The sequence below is a fragment of the Cetorhinus maximus genome, chromosome 25 (genome assembly GCF_964194155.1).
Source record: "Cetorhinus maximus chromosome 25, sCetMax3.hap1.1, whole genome shotgun sequence".
NCBI lineage: Eukaryota > Metazoa > Chordata > Chondrichthyes > Lamniformes > Cetorhinidae > Cetorhinus > Cetorhinus maximus.
In genome coordinates, this window is record NC_135903.1 from 3,008,479 (window position 1) to 3,027,078 (window position 18,600).

At 44.0% G+C, this 18,600-nt stretch overlaps 1 protein-coding gene across 2 annotated transcripts; it reads left to right on the top strand.

Moving 5' to 3' along the window:
* The first annotated feature begins 910 nt into the window (after positions 1-910).
* On the top strand, positions 911-18,387 carry nr1d1 (nuclear receptor subfamily 1, group d, member 1). Of its 2 annotated transcripts, none has more exons than XM_078529291.1 (8): positions 911-1,565; positions 7,916-8,194; positions 9,667-9,755; positions 11,014-11,158; positions 11,562-12,220; positions 13,694-13,879; positions 15,184-15,394; positions 17,023-18,387. In XM_078529291.1, exons 1-8 carry the CDS (start codon positions 1,547-1,549, stop codon positions 17,217-17,219), a joined length of 1,785 nt encoding a protein of 594 aa, XP_078385417.1. In that variant the 5' UTR covers positions 911-1,546; the 3' UTR covers positions 17,220-18,387. The 2 variants fall into 2 exon arrangements, with proteins under 2 accessions (XP_078385417.1, XP_078385416.1); XM_078529290.1 differs by lacking the exon at positions 911-1,565 and adding an exon at positions 6,826-6,971.
* The last annotated feature ends 213 nt before the right edge of the window (positions 18,388-18,600 follow it).

An 18,600-nucleotide genomic window follows, 5' to 3' on the forward strand; every position in this document is an offset into this window, starting at 1 on the left:
ATCTGCTCTCTTGGGCAGGTATAAAAGATCCCATGGAACTATTTCTAAGAGTGGGGGAGGGGGCTAGGGTGGTTATTCCTGGTGCCTTGGCCAATATTTACCCCTCAATTAACAACATAAAAACAGATTATTTGGCCATTATCACTTTGCTGTTTGTGGGAACTTGCATCAGTGACTACACTTCATTAGCCGTAAAGTGCTTTGTGATGCCCTGAGATGACTTGAATTTCCCTGTGAGTAAAATGCAGCATGGATATTCCTATTGAGACAGCATCAGAGAGTTTCCTCTCTGAGTATAATTTAGCGAAGATTATCCCCAGCGTTGCAGTAAACACTACAGGGAAAATCACACTTGAGCCAAACTAATTTAGTACGAAAATGCATTTCCTGGGTATTGTTCTTAACTCATCACTTCATCTAGCTCCTATCACTATTTTGTGATTGAAACAAGGAATTCCTCCTCATCAGAGGTATCAATCTGCTTTGCCCAGTTAAATGGGACCGTGACTTCAGATTCACAACACCTTTCCTTAGCATCATTGGCTTTGTACCAACACAGCAGCTGTGCTGCAAATGTTGCCTTAGGTACATCATATTTAAGTAAATATGAAAGGCTCAAGCAAAAAAAAACTAGGATATTTTCCCTTTCAGAGTTCAAACATACCTGTAGGAATCTGCTCAAAATATGCCACATGTAATTTTTCTTACAGTACTGTTTCTGTAATATCAGCAGAAGAAATAAAGTTTTTTTCGCATTGTCTATGTGCTGTTTTGATCAAGGAGAAAAAAGTAGTGTGGGCTTACATTTATGCTAAAATATACAAAACAGTTACGTTACAAAGATTGGGCATATGAAGGTTAGAAAAAAAATCTTATTTACCTTTACTCCAGCAACACTAATGCCACTGAGCATACTATTCGATGAAAGCTGAAGATTAGCCAATCACAGCACTCTGTACTCTGCCTGATCTTTGGGTTTCAATCAAAGTATTGGAAACAATAACTGCCACCAATCAGAGGGCTTGTCTCATCTGCTGTTCGGCCTGCTTCACCGCAGTGTGGCTCTCGCTGTTAGTAACTCTTCCTGTTGTGCGAGTGAACATTTGTTGCAGTAGAAGCCGGCACTTGGCTGCCCTGTTGGAGGGGACCCTCTTCCCCATGCTGCAGGGCAGAGTTTTTTTTTAAAAAAATTGCATTTCTGCACAGAACCGACTTGGGAGAGGTTGCCTCTTCCTGCCCCGTCAGGGGAAGATTTGACAGGGCCAGCCAACCAGTGAGGTTGTCTTAACTGCTACTGGGCTGCGAGATTGTCCCTTATAGCAGGATTTCAGCACCTTCGGCAGGAACTGTGCAAAAAAAAACTGCACTGACAAGCAGAAACTCCTGGCTCAAAACAGCAACTCAACAACTCCTTCCCAACACGCAGGATCGAGCAGCCAAATAGACAAACCAAATCGCTGCTGGCAAATTGTCCAGCAGTTCGCAAGCCGGTTAGAAATAGTTTGTTGTCAGTAGGAGGAAATAAAAATCCTGAAGGAAGACAGTTATGGATTCCAACAATACAGGTATGGAAAAATCTACCCTTTTTAAACAAGGTACATAGCATTACTTTTAAAGTGTGTGTCAAAGACGTTTAACTCCTGCCTGACTTGCTGCTGAAGTAACCCTGAGGTAAACCTATTGGAAATAATTGCATTTTCAAAGCACCATTTTGACACAGGCAATTGCAATATATGTGTTTTAATAACACGCCTTTAAACTGGGGCTTGCTGTATAACGCGATAAGATAACCTGATTGTGCATAAGTAAATGACTGGGTCAGATGAGAATTAATATCTTCAATTTGCTGTAATTTAAACTGTGGTCTCTATGGTTACAGTTCCTCGATATCTGCGTACAAACGTTACGAGATGTGTTGGCCTACATCAGTATTATCTGTTCCAAATTTTCGCATTACAACTGCTACTTAAACAGTTGGCTGTATACTTATTTATGAGATAACTACACTGTATTTTGCCGGCGGGATCAGCTATTAATAGAGACTTCACATTTTATACTTCGCAGAGTAATTTGTGTTCTTTTGACTGACGTTTCTGTGTTAGTGTTACTGGGATATTATTGGAGTGCAGTGTCTTTCCTCCACGGTTGATCCTGTTTCTTCCTTATTTTGAACTGTGCAATGTAATTGATGCTGTGTTTTTAGGACCGTGACAGCTCGCTGCCAGTGTTACTGGGATGTGACTGTAGGGAGTCCTGTTTTTCCCTTGTTGATTTTCCCAAGTCCCATAAAGTAGGTCACAGTCTGAGTGAGGTGCAAGTTATTTTGCAGAAACTCACATGGACGTTGCTCCCTAGCCATGTGCACCTTGTGTATGTGCTCCTCCTCTTCCCGCCCATTCAATCACAATTATACATAGAATGGGGAGAGATCTCATAAGTCTGACCAGATACTGACGTAATGTCCAACTAAAGAGAAGGGGACACAGAGATGTTCGCTTCACTCTCTGAAAAGATGCATTGCTCTGAGTGTATCTCTGAGGTTTGTGATCCATTTATTCCTGCTAGTGCAGCAATTGAGAAGTATTGAACATATGGAGCAGGGCATGAATTTTCATTAAACTATTAGATACCTTGAAAAAAAATAAGGTCAAAGAAAGTAATCCATTGCATTTGGGGTTCACATTGTGGAATTTGATTAAATTGACACGCTTTTAAACTTGCGGAACACAGGAAGTAAATTAAAACTTATTTTCTCCACAGCTTTGCAGAGATCTTGACAAATTAGTTCAGGGCATTCATGGAAATCAAATTTTCAATTAGCTTGCTCGTTGCTAGAAAAAAAAAATCAGGCTTAAGTGGAATTTATTTACCAAGCCCATTGGGTTAGGTAATATTTTATAACTTTTAAAAATATATTTATATACTTTACAATATTCATATTTCCTTACTCTCCGAAAACAAGCAAGACTCCATTGACTCAATGCGTCACCCCCTCCCCTCCCAGTCTGAACTTGCTGTCCACCAGGTGTGCAAAAAGGTGTTATCTGATCTGCTACCTAACACCACTTTGAACAGTTTCGGCTTTGGATCAGTTTCATTGGAGAAACAGGCACTGTCATTTCTTAAAAGACTTTTTTTTTTGGTGGTGGGTGGGGGGGAAAGAATAAGGCAAAATTCCAGTGGAGAAAAAGAAAACTTCAATCTTAATTATTCAAATGTTTAAATTATTTAAAAAAAAATCACTTTGTGTTTTGTGGGATTTCATTACATTACAATCCAATGCGATGGGAGGTGTTGCTCTGAGCCTGAGCCTGGCTGGAGGCGGAATGTGGTCTTATTGCGCCGCACTGCACCTCGGCTCGACCCACGTATTTTTTAAAGCACAAGGAAGATGTTTGTGAGCCCGGCGCCTGGATAGTTAACCGCATTGTCAGGGAACGTGTTTTGCTGGAGAGGAGGGGAGGGGAGGTGGGGGGGACAGCCTGTGATGCAGCAACAATCCAGGTCAGGAGGCGGGGAATGTGCTTTGCCAGTGTTATTTCCAGCGCTCGGCGTTTCAGGCTCTTAACCTTCCCCCGGTTGGAATGTGTGTCTACGCCCCGCGGTTGTTGGGCGGGGGGGTGTGTGTGGGGGGGGGGGGACTCGATATGTCGGGCGGCAGATTCTGAAACAGCAGCGGAGTCAAAAAAAGAATCTAGGTCAAGAGAGGGAGAGAGAGAGGGAGGGAGCTTCCACTCTGCTCTGGGTTTACACTCAGTCATCCCCTAATCTGGCTACTTAAAGGATGTTTTTGTTCCTGCTCCGGGGAGGATGTCTTGTCTTGTTGGGGAGTTTAGATGTGGAGGGGGGGGGGGGAATTCAGAGACTCTCCCTCCCTCCCTCCAGTTTGAAATCACACCCACGTACATTTCCTGGAAGAGTACACGTGATGGCTGTTTTAGCAACATCTGTCAAAGGGGGAGGTGACCCAGCTCTATTGCCCTCCCCTCCCTCCCTCCCTCTCTCCCTCCCTCCCTCCCTCTCTCCATTCGCCCAAACACGTGCATTCTGCAGGCGGGGTGGTCCCGTTGCCGGGACACGCGAGTTGCGGCCAACACGTGGATCAGCCCGTGACTCAACCCCCACCAAATTCTATTAATATCCAGGCCTCAGGAATAACCTTCATTCACTGGGTGTTGGGAAGCGCCGTCTGATGTTTTGCTTCGCTTCTCCAGCGCGTCCGGCTGGGCTGAGAACTGGGAACTGAAGTGAAATAAACACAGGGGCTAAATTTGGGTTACAGCAGTTTGCTGCAGCCCTGCAGCCCTGGACCGTGTCACTTGATTTGCACATCAACACCCCCCCCACCCCCCTCTCTCCCCACCCCCCCCACCCCAGGTTTGGTGGTGGGGGCATAACATTTAATTATTAATAGGCGATCCAAAACGTTAGGAAGACTGACATTACATTGGGTGCCCCGATTTCCCACAGCCTCATCCCCCCCACCCCCCGCCCCCAATTTGTAAGCATTTTCCATTACTTTTCTGTCAATCAACTTTGGGGTGGATTTTGTGCCATTGAGGACGAGAGATACCAGTGTCAGGAATCGAATAGTTTCACCCTGTTAACACCCTGTTGCTGCATTATGGATTGCCATGTGGGGTGAAATACAGATTACAATAAGGTGTAAAAGCAACAACTGGAGTGCTTTTGAGGAGCAGTTGACTTCAGAGGAAGAAAAGCGTTCTTATGCAGTGACTCCCACTGGCAGGAATGATATTGGTTTAAAATGGGCTTGGCCATGACTGTGATGCCCCTTGTGGTCAAATAGCTGACTGACACTCCTATTTTAGCTCACCTTTGACTATGTAGACAAGGTAGCAGAGGGCTGTTTGCACCCATGGAACCATAATTCAGCACAGGATTAGCACCTATAGCAGCAGAGGAAGAACAGCTGTCCTCACTGTTCCTCATAACATTAATGATATTGAAAACATGAAGAATCTTTTCACCCAGAGGGTGGTTGGAATCTGGAACGCACTGCCCGAGGCGGTGGTAGAGGCAGGAACCCTCACAACATTTAAGAACTATTTAGATGAGCACTTGAAATGCCATAGCATTTGGGGCTAGGAGCCAAGCGCTGGAAAATGGGATTAGAATAGATAGGTGCTTGATGGCTGGCATGGACACGATGGGCCAAAGGGCCTGTTTCTGTGCTGCATAACTCTATGACTCTATGACTCTGACTAGCTGTTCTCATAGCCTTTGAGTGCTGTTGATCAATCAGTGTAATGCACACTTTTGTGCTATGGCCCTAACTCAGTAGGAATGGGATTGATATTGTCCAAAGTCATTTCTCTGGACAATATGGCGCTCAAAGGTTTGAATTCAGTTAATCTGGAATGGGTTTAGTCAAAGGTAAAATGGTGATTTCCACAGGCCATTTTCTGACTGGTGCAGGGTGGTTTGGGTGGGGTTTTACTCAGGGTGGTGGCCAATTGTCTGATCTATTTACCCTGGCTCTTGGTTCAAAGCTGTAGCCAATTTAACCTGTTTTAAGGTGCGATGCAGCTGTGATATTGGCATATGGGAAGCTATGGATACAAATCTGTTCATACCAGTGTGAATCTCCCCATTCACCTCAAAACACAACAGGAGGCATTTCTTTTTACTATTAAGGTCCCTGAATACTGAACTCTTTTGATGACCATTACATGACCATGTAAAAAGAAAAGATAGTTTTTAAAAATTCTTTCATCGGATGTGGGCATCACTCATCCATAATTTGCCCTTGAACTGAGTGGCTTGCCAGGCCATCTCAAAAGGTCAGTTAAGAGTCAACCTGGAGTCACATTGTAGGCCAGACCAGGTAAGGATGGCAGATTTCCTTCCAAAAAGGTTTTTATGACAATTGATAGTTTCATGGTCATCAATACTAGCTTTCAATCCCAGATTTATTAATTGAATTTAAGTTCCACCAGCTACTATGGTGGGATTTGAACCCATACCCCCCCAGAGCATTTGCCTGGGCCTTGTTGGATTACTAAACCAGTGACATTACCACTGCACCACCACCACCTACCCAACAGAACAGTCAACCCCATAAAAGCAACAATTTACATTAAAGGCACAATATAAATGTAGTAAAATAGTTATTAAACAAAATTTGGCAGCGAGCCACATTTAAGGTCAGATGACCAAAAGCTTAGTCAAAGAGGTAGGTTTTAAGGAGTGCCTTAAAGGAGGAAAGAGCTACTGAGAGGTGGTTTAGGAAGGGAATTCCAGAGCTTAAGGGCTTAGGCAGCTTACGGCACAGTCGTCAATGCGGTTAGAATCAAAAAATGTAGGGCTGGAGGAGGTTATGGATGTAGCAAGGGGGCGAGACTGTTGACGGATATGAAAGCAACAATGCAAATTTTAAAATTGAGGCGTTGCCAGACAGGGAACCAATGTAGGTCACAGAGCACAGGTATGATGGATGAAGGGGATTTGGTGAGAGTTGGAATGTAGGCAGCAGAGTTTGGATAAGTTCAGGTTTGGGGAGGGTGCACGGTCGGAGGTCATTGGAATAGTTGGATCTTGGAGGTAACAAAGGCATTGGATGAGATTTTTAGCAGCAGATGCATTGAGTTTTGCACAAACCTCAGATACCCACGTTTGCAGCCAAACCCAGTTTTATGGTGTGTCCTATAAAGTGTTTTGCTGCACTTTTTTGTTTTGAGGCAAATGAGCCTCAAACAGTTGGCAGCAGTCCCAATGGTGAAACTGTAAACATGTAAGCCTTGGCACTGCCAAGCATAATAAAACTCCAGCTCAGTCACAGGGTTCCTGAGTGATAATATTGTGATTCAGGCTGGAATGTTGCAATAATGACAGAGATCAGCAGAATCCTACAATGGTACATGGGGGAGTGGGGGGAGGGTGCCTAAAACCCCACCAGTCAACAGAAAACACCAGGCAGGCTAGGCAGCACCTGCGGACTAACAAGTCAGGTCTGAAACGTTAATTTACTGATTTCTGTTTCTCAGATTTTACTTGACCTGTTAAATAATTGCAGCTTTTCCTGTTTTTGTTTTCTGATTTCCAGTATCTGCAGTATATCTGAGTCAATACTGATTTTATTTTTCTTCAGTTTAGACAGAATAATAACAGGACGCTGTTTAGACAGAGATGACTGTAACAAGGACATTCTGATAGTTCAGTTCGGTGCTTTTTCGTTGGGTTGACTTAAAAACAAAAGCTGTAAACTTGACACCACAGTTGATTTGATTGCCAATACACTCCCATTCAATGAAGGGAGTATTCATGTGAATTCTTGTTCTGTGCTGTTTTTCCTGGGGGCAAGTTTCAGTGTTCCTGCCCTTTCTTCAATGAATGGAAGTCTGTTGTGATTTCCAATTTTCTTTTGGCCTACTTTTGTTCTTCTCCCTTCCCCTGGGGGTGTTGACTCTTCAGTGGGGTATAGTTCCCCAGACGTGGGGAATTCTGTGATCTCTTGCCCACATTGGCTGTGATTTGGTGCTTTAATGTTTTTTAGTGCTTCTGAAGTTCAGGTCCCGGAACATCAGCATCTGTTCGCTGGCTCTCTGCCCTTATACAGCCAGTTTCATGGACCTACAAAGATACTTTAATGGTGTTAAGGGAGGCAGCTTTAATAGTGTAAGCATGGTTAATGTGGATTCTTGTGAACCAAACTACAGGAGCACTAAGTGTAAACTTGTGTGAGCCTGTACCCTGTGTGGTAGAAGGCTATTCAGTCAGTGGAGGCATCACAGATGAGCCTGATACCATCCTTATTTGATGGCCAGCATATGAAATATGGCAGATTTTCTTTTCTCTAACCTATTAGAGTTGAGCCATTGGGGAAGTACTGTCGTGTTTTAAAAACTCTTAACTCCATGAACTGCATTTTTATCTTCCTATTCCCCTGTTACAGGTGGAGTGATCACCTATATTGGACCAAACAGTACCTCTTCGAGTCCAGTACTGCTGTACAGTGATAACTCCAATAGTAGTTTCCAGTCTGTGTCCCAGTCATGTTCCCCTTTACCACCGTCACCCAACAGCTCTGGCTCCCAGGACGGCAAACACTACAGAAGTAACTCGTCAGGATCCGGAGAGGATTGTCCAACCACTGGGCCCTTCAGCAACCTGAAGCTTTCCACAGATGATGGAAACGCCATTTCCACCACAAAGAGTAGCTCTGGAATCACCAGTAAGTAATCCCAGTGTCTTTTTCTTCCTTCTGTTTGGCGTAATTGAGCGGAATGGCCCCTGTTTTTCCCTCAATAAAAAGTAACTCTTAATTTGACCAGACAATAATTAAGGAATAATATATTTTGGAGGCCCAAATGCTTTTTAAAGTTCTCCCAAACCCTTATCTCCAAAAGAAGCCTACCTCTTGAGTTGTGCTTTCAGTTTCCCTTTTATCTGTCCTGTCTGCTGCACAAGCTCCACTTCTCAGTCTGATAAAGTGCTCTGAGATAATCTTTGTCATGAAGGGTGTTGTACAATTGTAAGCTATTGTTTGGTTTATAATGCAAATTGTTTAAAAATAAACTCAGGTTTATCAAGGAGAGGAACTGAAGGCTGAATTACTTCATTATGAACACTTTGCCTCTCCCAATACATCTTCTGAAATAGAATTTTAAAATATTCTTTGGAAAGCAATAATTTCTAAATTTCTCTAGTCTCAGAGAAGAATTTCCAAAATGTGTCCAGGGTCAGGAGATGACTTGTTGGAGATCCACCATCTTGTGTCTTCCTACTGGAAAGGAATGCCTAGGGCAGGGGTAGAGCGTGCTGCTCCTTGTTTAACACAATAGGATCTATCCAGAATGATTCACTGTAGACAGGATCCCAAGGGTCAGCTGGGAGACTTGATGATGGTGTTGGATTTCCAACTCTTGACAATTTGGAAAATTATCTTCCAAACATCTGTAGGATGAGTAATTTAGTTTGGAAGCCCATCTCCCTATCAGGAGAGACGAATTAATATGCATAACTTATTATGTTATTAAGTTAACTGAAGCTGAAGCAGCCAGTATTAATGACCGTTTCTTGAATCAATATTAATTCATTTCCATTATCTGACGGTGATGTGTGGACTCAAAGGTAGAATGGCTGATTATTTACCAGGGAAATCTTCTCTTTCTTACCCTCAATTACATTCCCATCTCACCAGCAGATGCTGATTTATGCTGGGCACTCTTCCAATGTTGCTGGTCTCATTCTGTACCTTGCCCAAGATTTCATTTTTAAGTATATAAGCCTAGAATGCAAGGTTTGGCAAGCCAGTTGATCGTGGAGGGGTGGGAACTGCGTCCTGCTCATGCATTTTCCAGTAGAGGTCACTGGGTAGCAATCAGGAAAAGAAAATTCTGGTTTCCTTAATCTAGGAGTCATTGTGACTAATTGTAATAACCCTACAGCCAGTCCACCAGATCAGTTAACACAGACTAAGGACTCAAACCTGGCCCTCACTCTTGGCCCATCTGGCCAAGTTCCATATTGTGCCAGGACAGTGAAGTCACATCTTCATTGCGGGCTCATGTTCTCTTATTGACACTGCTTAAAGCCGATACTAAAGACATTGGCAATTGACAGTTCTCTAAAGATGAATATGTAATAAGCTGTTTACGTTTTGATGAAACCTCTCATCATTTCTATTTGTCCCCCTTCATCTAGAAATCAGTGGAATGATTCTGCTGTGTAAAGTGTGTGGGGATGTAGCCTCTGGTTTCCACTATGGAGTGCATGCCTGTGAAGGTTGCAAGGTAAGTTACACCCACTTGTATAGGAGAAGACCACATCCACATGTGCAACTAATGTAAATGCATGCATATGCACAGACACGGCCTGTGGATACACGTGAACACAATATGCTTTCTAATGGCTTAGTTAGCAAAGATACTATGTGAGACATTACTCTGCCATTCAAATAAATTTATAGCTTTAATTTGACCTCAGCTGGGGTAGGACATTGCTATTGGTTTCATGGTCCCTCAGACAAAGAAAGAGTGAAGTTGCCGGAGTTCCCATTCCTACTCGTGATCCACAGAACACTACTGAAAAGTATTCACGTGGAGAAGTAAGGCGAGGACAGGATTGGTCACTCTTGTGTGATTCCTCACGTGACAGCAATAACTTGTATTTATATAGCACCTTTAACATAATAAAACATTCCTAGGTGCTTCACAGGAGCATTATAAAACAAAGTTAGACACTGAGCCACATAAGGAGATATTAGGTAAAATGGCCAAAAGCTTGGTCAAAGGGGTAAGGTTTTTAGGAGTGTCTTAGAGGAGGAGTCGGAGAGGCGTAGGGAGGAAATTCCAGAGCATATGGCCTAGCCCTAGACAGCTGAAGACATGGTCACCAATAATAGAGCGATCAAAACTGGGGATGCTCAGATGCTAGAATTAGAGGAGTGCATATATCTCAGAGGGTTGTGGGACTGGAGGCTGAAGGTTACAGAGATAGGGAGGGTTGAGATCATGGAAGGATTTGAATTTTAAAATCAAGACGTTGTTTGACCGAGAGTCTATGTAGGTCAGCAAGCATAGAGGTGATAGGGAAATGGGATACAAGTGAATAGCCTGGTTTTTTTTTTGCATGGGATGTAGGTGTTAGTGAACCAGGTAGCTATTTACAACAATTGATGATGGTTGTCATGGTCACCATTACTGAGACTAGCTTTACATTCCAGATTTATTAATTGAATTCAGATTCTACCAATTGTTGTGGTGAGACATGAACCCATGACCCAAGAGCATTAGCCTGACCCTCTAGTCTAGTGACTGCTGTGATGCTTTCATTGTCTTTAAAACCCAGGTGTGCTGCCACTTAACCAGAGCTTCTTGGATTGATTTGTCTTCCCCCTTGCTCTTGCAAACCTTGTTGGCGTCCTGCAATTTGGGCATTGGCCCTTCACCAAGGTTTCTTACTAAAAGTAGCGTCTGTATTTGTTGCCTAGTCAGATAAATGTGTCATCTTTGTTGATGCTGTCTCACACAGTATTTTACCTCGTTGCAGGGCTTCTTCAGGAGGAGCATTCAGCAGAACATCCAATACAAGAAGTGCCTCAAGAACGAGAACTGCACCATCATGCGAATCAACAGGAATCGTTGTCAGCAATGCCGCTTTAAGAAGTGTCTTGCTGTTGGCATGTCCAGAGATGGTGAGTCATTTTTTCTTCCTCCTGTTTCCCCTTTAATGGAGCTGAAGGATGAGTGGTGAGAAAGCAATACCTTGACGAGAGTAGCCAAACATTTGATTTGCAAATATAACTTTTTAATAGTATGATTGCCTTTCCATTACAATTGCTTACCTGCACTTTTTGCCTCCATGTTGAGAAGCACGTTGAGAATACCCTATGATGGTCTCAAGCAAAGCTGATAGCAATTATTCTTATTGACTCCTTTCAGGCAGTGCAGTTCACCGCTTGATTGTATCTAGTGTCCCATCTAATGGACTGGATGAATATCTGTGTGTCGTGTGGTGTTGGGATGGCTTAAATGTGCCATGTGTTTTGAACAGGAAACAAGTTGAATTAAGGGTAACATGTTACCTTTTTCTTATAGCGGTGCGTTTTGGGCGCATTCCAAAGCGAGAGAAGCAGCGAATGTTGGCAGAAATGCAAAGTGCCATGAATAATATGGTGAACAACCAGCTGAATGGAGAGCTACAGAATGAAATCCAGCCCCAGCAGCAAAACTGGCAACACCAGCCTCCTCTGGCAGCTCCTGTGCAACCACCACAGCAGGAGCAGTCTTCCCCCAGCCTCCATCCCCAGCAGCAACACAGCTCACAGCAGTTATACTGTCCCAGCACTGAAGCCTCCATGGAAGAAGTCATCTACTCCATTTCCAGGGCACACAAAGAGACCTTTACCTATGCCCATGACAAGTTAAAGCAAACGACTGCAGCCTGCCGACACAACATCGAGTTGATGAACCACAATGCCAATTGCTGCCTGAATGGGTACCACATCAATGGAATGAACACCATCTATCATCAGGAGAACAACATCTTCCACAAAACCAGTAACAGTGGACTGAAGAACATGTGTTATCCACCTTCCTTCTCAAACGGACACACTAATGGACACATCAGTGGACACTACCAAAATCAGACCAATGGACACAAATTACACACTAGGAACTCGTACAGTGCCAATGGCGAGATAGAGACTGACAATGGGAGGACCTGCCCATGGAAAGGAACAAACAGCGTCATTCTGGTATGATATTGCCCAACTTATGTGTGATTTTGTGAAACATGGTGGGCATTTGAACAGATTTCTCTGAGCAGAAGCCCCGTTAAATATGTTTGTAGATAATAAATGGTTTTTCAATGAAATACTAATAAACAAAGTACTTGCATCCAATGCAAACTTGAGATCTCCATGGAGACCTCATCATGTATACTAAAACAAAACATAAATCTTGGGGATGTTTGGTTTAACAATGATAATATAAACAGGAATACTTCTATAAAGCTGGTCTTGAAATTTCTTATGGAGTTTCAAAAATAAATAATCCCACAAGCCCCCCTTCTTTCATAGATTGATGTTATCTACTTCCCGATTTACATTTGCGCCTTATCCATTAATCCTTCACCAAAATACATCTATTTTTCTAATGAACCATTTGATATTGCCTCCTTCAGTTATCTTTCCTCTTAAAGGACCAAAATCCTGTGCTCCTATTCTGCTTAAAAAAAACCTAAACAATTATGTTTATACTGTATGATGAGTTTAAGAAGGAGCCTGATGTTGTCAGGAGAGGGCTTCACATCCATTTTGTGAAGCCTTGTTTCGATATTACATCTTATTTCTTCCTCTGCAACCCCCCCCCGCCCTTTAAATTATTTCCTGTAAAATAATTTCAATTTGTTCTATAATTATTTTAATGTAATTTTTAGCTTATTCACATAATTTCATTTTATTCTTATTGGCCCAGTATGAGGAAAATACAAAGTCTTTATAAATGGCAATTCAGTGCTTTTGTTACAAATGATTGGATACAGTATGTCTCAGCAATTGCCCTCTTAAACTTTGATGAACACTTGTCAGGTAGAACATCGATTTTCTGAAGCAAAAAGGTGGTTTGGGAGAAAAAAAGAGCTTTTATATAAGAGATTTTAGCATAATCATATAAACATTGACACTAAAGTGTAAAGTAAATTGCAAGGATGTTTGAATGTCATTCCTCTGTTATTTAAATCTTCTGGAATGTGCTGTTTCTCTATGCTGCCCAGTCAAAGAAGAATCCTTGCAAGGAACTGCAAGGGGTGCTACAGAGAACAACCTCCATTTTACTAATCATTCTTGAATGAACTAACTTGCCCCTGGAGGGTGTTTGCATCAGATCAGTGGTAGAGCACTCACAGGGCTTGCTTTGCTTTTCTGAACGCTCCAAGCAGATTCCCATTGGTGACCAATGCTCCCAGTAGCTTTGTGCTGTCAACTAGCCAACTAATAGGCAAAGAGCTTGGAGGAAGAGTATCCCAGCACTGAGAAACAGAACACAACGCTCATGGTCCTGCTCACTTCGTTGTAAGCTTCTCTTAGCTAGACAGCAGTGTTGCTGTTTGTTGGTCAATGTCTTGCCATTAGAGGTTGAGCGAGCATTCAAAGAAGTGAGCCCCCAGTGATCGAAAAAGGAAGAGATTAATTAAATGTCACATTCGTTTTTTCCCTCTCTCTCTGCAGGCCTGCCCAATGAACATACGGCCACATGTAGAAGGCAATCGATCAGTACAACAGATCTGGGAGGATTTTTCCTTGAGTTTCACACCGGCTGTCAAAGAAGTAGTCGAGTTTGCAAAACTTATTCCAGGTTTCAAGGACCTGTCCCAGCACGACCAGGTCATTCTACTGAAAGCTGGCACTTTTGAGGTAAGTCATGGGATTAAAGGCAAATGCAATTCATAATTGTGAAAAGTTCAATACCAGAAGTTAGGTTAATTCCAAAACCGGAGCAAAAGTTCATTTATAAACTTGGGATAACAAAAATTAATTAACTTAATCAACCTATTACATGATTAAGTGTCTGTACTCTCGGGTGGAGTAAATTGAATAGCAGAAATTTAGCAGGGTCAGTTTTTGACTCCATTCAGCACTTGAGTTGGAATTTTAATTTAATCCGTTCTTTTGGGTAGAATGACTGTCCAAACCGCTGTGGGTTTGGAATCATTCTGAATCTGTGTTGCCGACACTTGTATCGGGCTTGCACAGTGTCAATGAGACGTTGGTATACTGTACGGCCAGGGCTTGGGTGCTGAATTGGATATCACTGGGGCCTGTGTTGCAACAGCTACAAAGAAGTGTTGCCATGGTAACTCAGTCCATGTGTGGCCTGGTGCCCCAGCTTATTAAGTTGGGCCTATGTTCTCTGGAGTTTAGAAGAGTGAGAGGTGATGTTATTGAAACATGCAAGGTTCCGAAGGGGCTTGATAGGGTAGACACTGAGAGATTGTTGCTGCTGGTTGTGGAATCTAGAACACGGGGGCACAGTCTCAGAATAAGATTTAGGATTGAGACGAGGAGAAGTTACTGCATTCAGAGTTGTGAATCTTTGGAATTCTCTAATGTGGATACTTCATCACTGAATACGTTTAAGGCTGAGATAGATTTTTGGTGTCTCAAGGAATCGAGGGATATGGGGAGCAGGTGGCAAAATGGAGTGAAGCCCAAGGTCAGCCATGATTGTATTGAATGGCGGAGCAGGCTCGATGGACCATATGGTCTACTTCTGCTCCCATCTCTTGTGTTAATACACAGGCTGCAGGGCACAGGACCCTGACCACCAGTCCTCACTTGGTGAGTTTCCAGGAAGCAGCCAAGGAAGATTCCCATGGGGAAGGAGAGTAAAGGAGTGAGTGAAAACCTGAGTGTTGCCTCCTACCCACATTCATCAATGGGAAACAATGGATGTTGAGACATAAGAGATTGACGACAAAATAGTTAAAGCAAGGAACAAAATAAATGTTAACTAAGAACACATTTTGATGTAAATGAGTCAGAAGCAATTTCTCATACACAAAATAACTTGCTGACATGCTGAATCATCGAGAAGACAAATTGTGTTTTTTCACCAAGAGCAGTGTATATTTGTATATTTGCAGTGCACATCTCCTGCAGGAAAACCCCACTTCTGAAAAGCATTTATGTATGACCACTTTGACCTGTTTGTTTGGCAGGTCCTGATGGTGAGGTTTGCATCGCTGTTCAACATGAAGGAGCAGACTGTCACTTTTATCAGTGGAACCACGTACTCCATTGAAGAGCTGCGGGGCATGAGGATGGGAGACCTGCTCAACTCCATGTTCGACTTCAGTGAGAAACTGAGCTCCTTGCACCTCAGTGAGGAAGAGTTGGGTCTGTTCACCGCTGTTGTCCTTGTGTCTGCAGGTAAGGATTGGGGCCAGGCACACGAGGGGCGGGTTGAGGTTCTCGTTCCAAGGACGAAAGTAGCCAATCGTGAATCTTGGCTGATTTTGTGCCACTTGTAGCATGGGCCCTGAAGTCAATTATAATGGCTCCCCTGGTGCCCCAGCTGAGATCTATGCAGACTAAATGTTAAATATTGTACACCGTGGGTGTGCTTAACCCCCTTGGGCCTGCAGACAAGCCCTGTACTGATGTTTTGCCACCTAGTTCCGTGCCAGCAGTAACTTTGCCAGTATGTCTGGGAACAACAACTTGATGGGGAAATTCCCTGATGTCTGGTGTACAGCTGAACCCATAAAATGTAGAAAACATGACTGTTGTTGGCAGGTTTAACACTCCATAACTTGCTCACTTTGCCACGAAGATCAGCAGCCCCATGTTCCTGTCAGCTAGTCCTAACACAGAGCATATTGACTAATTACCAGAATTTATTGACCCATTGGGCTGCATTCTCCTGAGCCCCTCCTCCCACTCTCCCTCAGCACCCCCCTCCCCCCAACAAGGTGGGGTGGGGAAACAAAAATGAGGCCCCAGTTTCACAGGGGCAACCAGTTAATTGATGTGGAGCTCGGTTTGGTGGTTAATTAATGGCTGCGGAGATGGGAATGGAGGTGGGTCAACTAGAGCGCAGGCCTAATTTAAACTCAATACAGCAGCCATTGCTGTGGCTGTGGTTTGAATACTCGCCCTGCAGGGTGAGAGATTGCAGAGCACCTGATTTGAATAGTGCCTCAGCAACGCCAGAGGCCTGGCTGCCTGCCTTGAAGTCAGCTGGCAGCCCAGTTGTCCATGGCGACCTTGCCCCTTGATCTTCTGGCCCCGCCATGCCAGGAGGGTGGTGGCTTCCCCCTGCATTGCCCGATTCCTTCCTGACTACTCCCCTTGCCACCTCCACCAGGCCAAGGGCACTTTTTTTTTGGCAATGGCGGAGACCCTCTCTGTACCGTTCACCCTTCCATGGGCCTGTGGGGTGACCTTGACTGGCTCCCCGCTGTGTACCAGCCTCACACTCAACGCCACCCCCCCCCCCCCCCCCCAAACCCCCCAGGCTGGGTCTGCTCTGGGTTGCGTGTGAGCCTCTGCAACCCCATGAAAATCTCAACACTCTCCTCAGCCACCTGAATTGATGCTGCTGCCATCTCTCTGCCCTGGTGAATCTGGCCAGTGCCGGGAGTGGTGTCGGAATACTGGTGGGACTTGAAAATTCATCTCAGTGGCCAGAATTTTCCAGCGGCTCACACTGGCGGGCGGAATCTTCCGGTCCCGCTGACGTGAACGGAGATTTCAATGGCTCGCCGGCCTCACCGCGGGGGAACCCCCCACAGCGGAGGCTGGAACATTCCGGCCATTGTGTTATTTTTCTGAATGACCATGGGTTCTCGGGTGAGGACAGGATTGGATTGCTGGGCTCCACTTCCTCACCCAGTCTCGGGAGGGGAAGGAGACTCTTTAAAAAAAAATAGAGTTTTCTGTCAGTTTGGGGGGTGCAGAGCGAACTCACCCCTTCACCAATCGTTTTTCAAACCGACGGCTTTAAAATGCTGTTTGCTTCGACTTTACCACCCCCCCGATTCTCTTTCTGCTTTCAGATCGTTCCGGAATCGAGAACGTCAACTCGGTAGAGCAGCTCCAAGAGACACTAATCCGGGTCCTGAGAGCGCTGATTATGAAGAATTATCCCAACGAGGCCTCTCGCTTCACCAAACTGCTCTTGAAACTGCCAGACCTCCGCACTTTGAACAACATGCACTCAGAAAAGCTGCTGGCCTTCCGGATAGACCCCTGAGTTTTCCCGTCAAACCCATAGCCACATCAGACTTATCTCCGTTACATTTTTAAAGCATTTTTTTAATTTATATTTCAATGAACGTTCGGGTGACACGTTGCAGAGCATCTTGTAAATACATGTATATTTCAGCTGTCAAGGGAGTGTAATATATTCTTATAAGGAATGTTCTACAAATCAATATATTTAAAATGTCCTTTGGGACCTAGGATATGTCTGCATACCTGAGCTTGATGGTAGAACTAGCTGTGAGGTTATCTGCTTGCTGATTTGGAGTAATGTATAAAATGCAATTGAAGATCTGTGCACCCTGAACAGTGAGTAGGCAATGATCTGCAATACCCTCTGATCTGTTGCCTCTCCCCCATGCCCCCCTTGATTAATTACCAGTCTACATTTCAGTGTCAGAATCCACAGCAAATCCCAGCATTGTACTCTCATTGAACATGACCATCGTGTTACCAGTCTAACCAGAGTGACACCATTCTTGAAGCTTCAGCCTGACCAAGGTAGAAGGCAAAAGACCAAGGGTGACTTGCAGCCAATTTTAGCTTCAGCACCAAAGGAAAGCAGCTGAAGCCCATCTCACCAGCTCCATTTTTATTTGTTAAACAGAAATAACGTTTCATCTTCTGACTCTTCATAGCATAGCCTGAAGTCTCAAACTGCTCCAGACATTTCACAGGAAACAATGAGATGATCAGACTCGAGTCACCATGTCTCTTGAAGCTTGCGTTCAAACGACAGGAGTTGTTTGTGAGGAAGTTGCTGCATGTTTGTGGTTTACTTATATTTAAGGTCTCTACTGAAGATTCAACAGATCAGCTGTCTAAACCCCCCCCACCCCACCCCGTGAGCTAACAAGACGAGAAGACCCCAGACTCCACCCTGTGTCAGTTGGTGCAGTGGCAGCGACGCTTACAACTGGCCTCAGTATCCTGGGCTTGGGAGGTGGGAGCGGGATGTTCTCTACTGACTCCCACACAGAGAAAGGACACTGAGAGTGAAACACTGAAGGGGCTTCTGGTGTCCATGGAATTATCTCTCAGCAGCTTTAGGGGAGGAGGTGCACGAAAGCTGAAATGTTGCAAATTTAAAACAACAACAACAATAAACCTGTGTGGCCGTTGCAGGGCAGAACCTGCTCTCGATAAATAAATTTACTGCATCTGTCTCAATATAGTTCAATAATTGATGTGTATGTGAATCCAGATGAATTCATTAACAATTTCTAAAAATAAAATAACGAATGCACTGAGTTAAATAACAAAATGAATCTCCGTGTCATTTGACAGAAATATCTGCGAGAGGATTTCGCAACTGCTGTTCAAGCTACTGTGAGCTTGGGTCGCTTGGGAGGACTGTAAAATTTCTGAGGGGA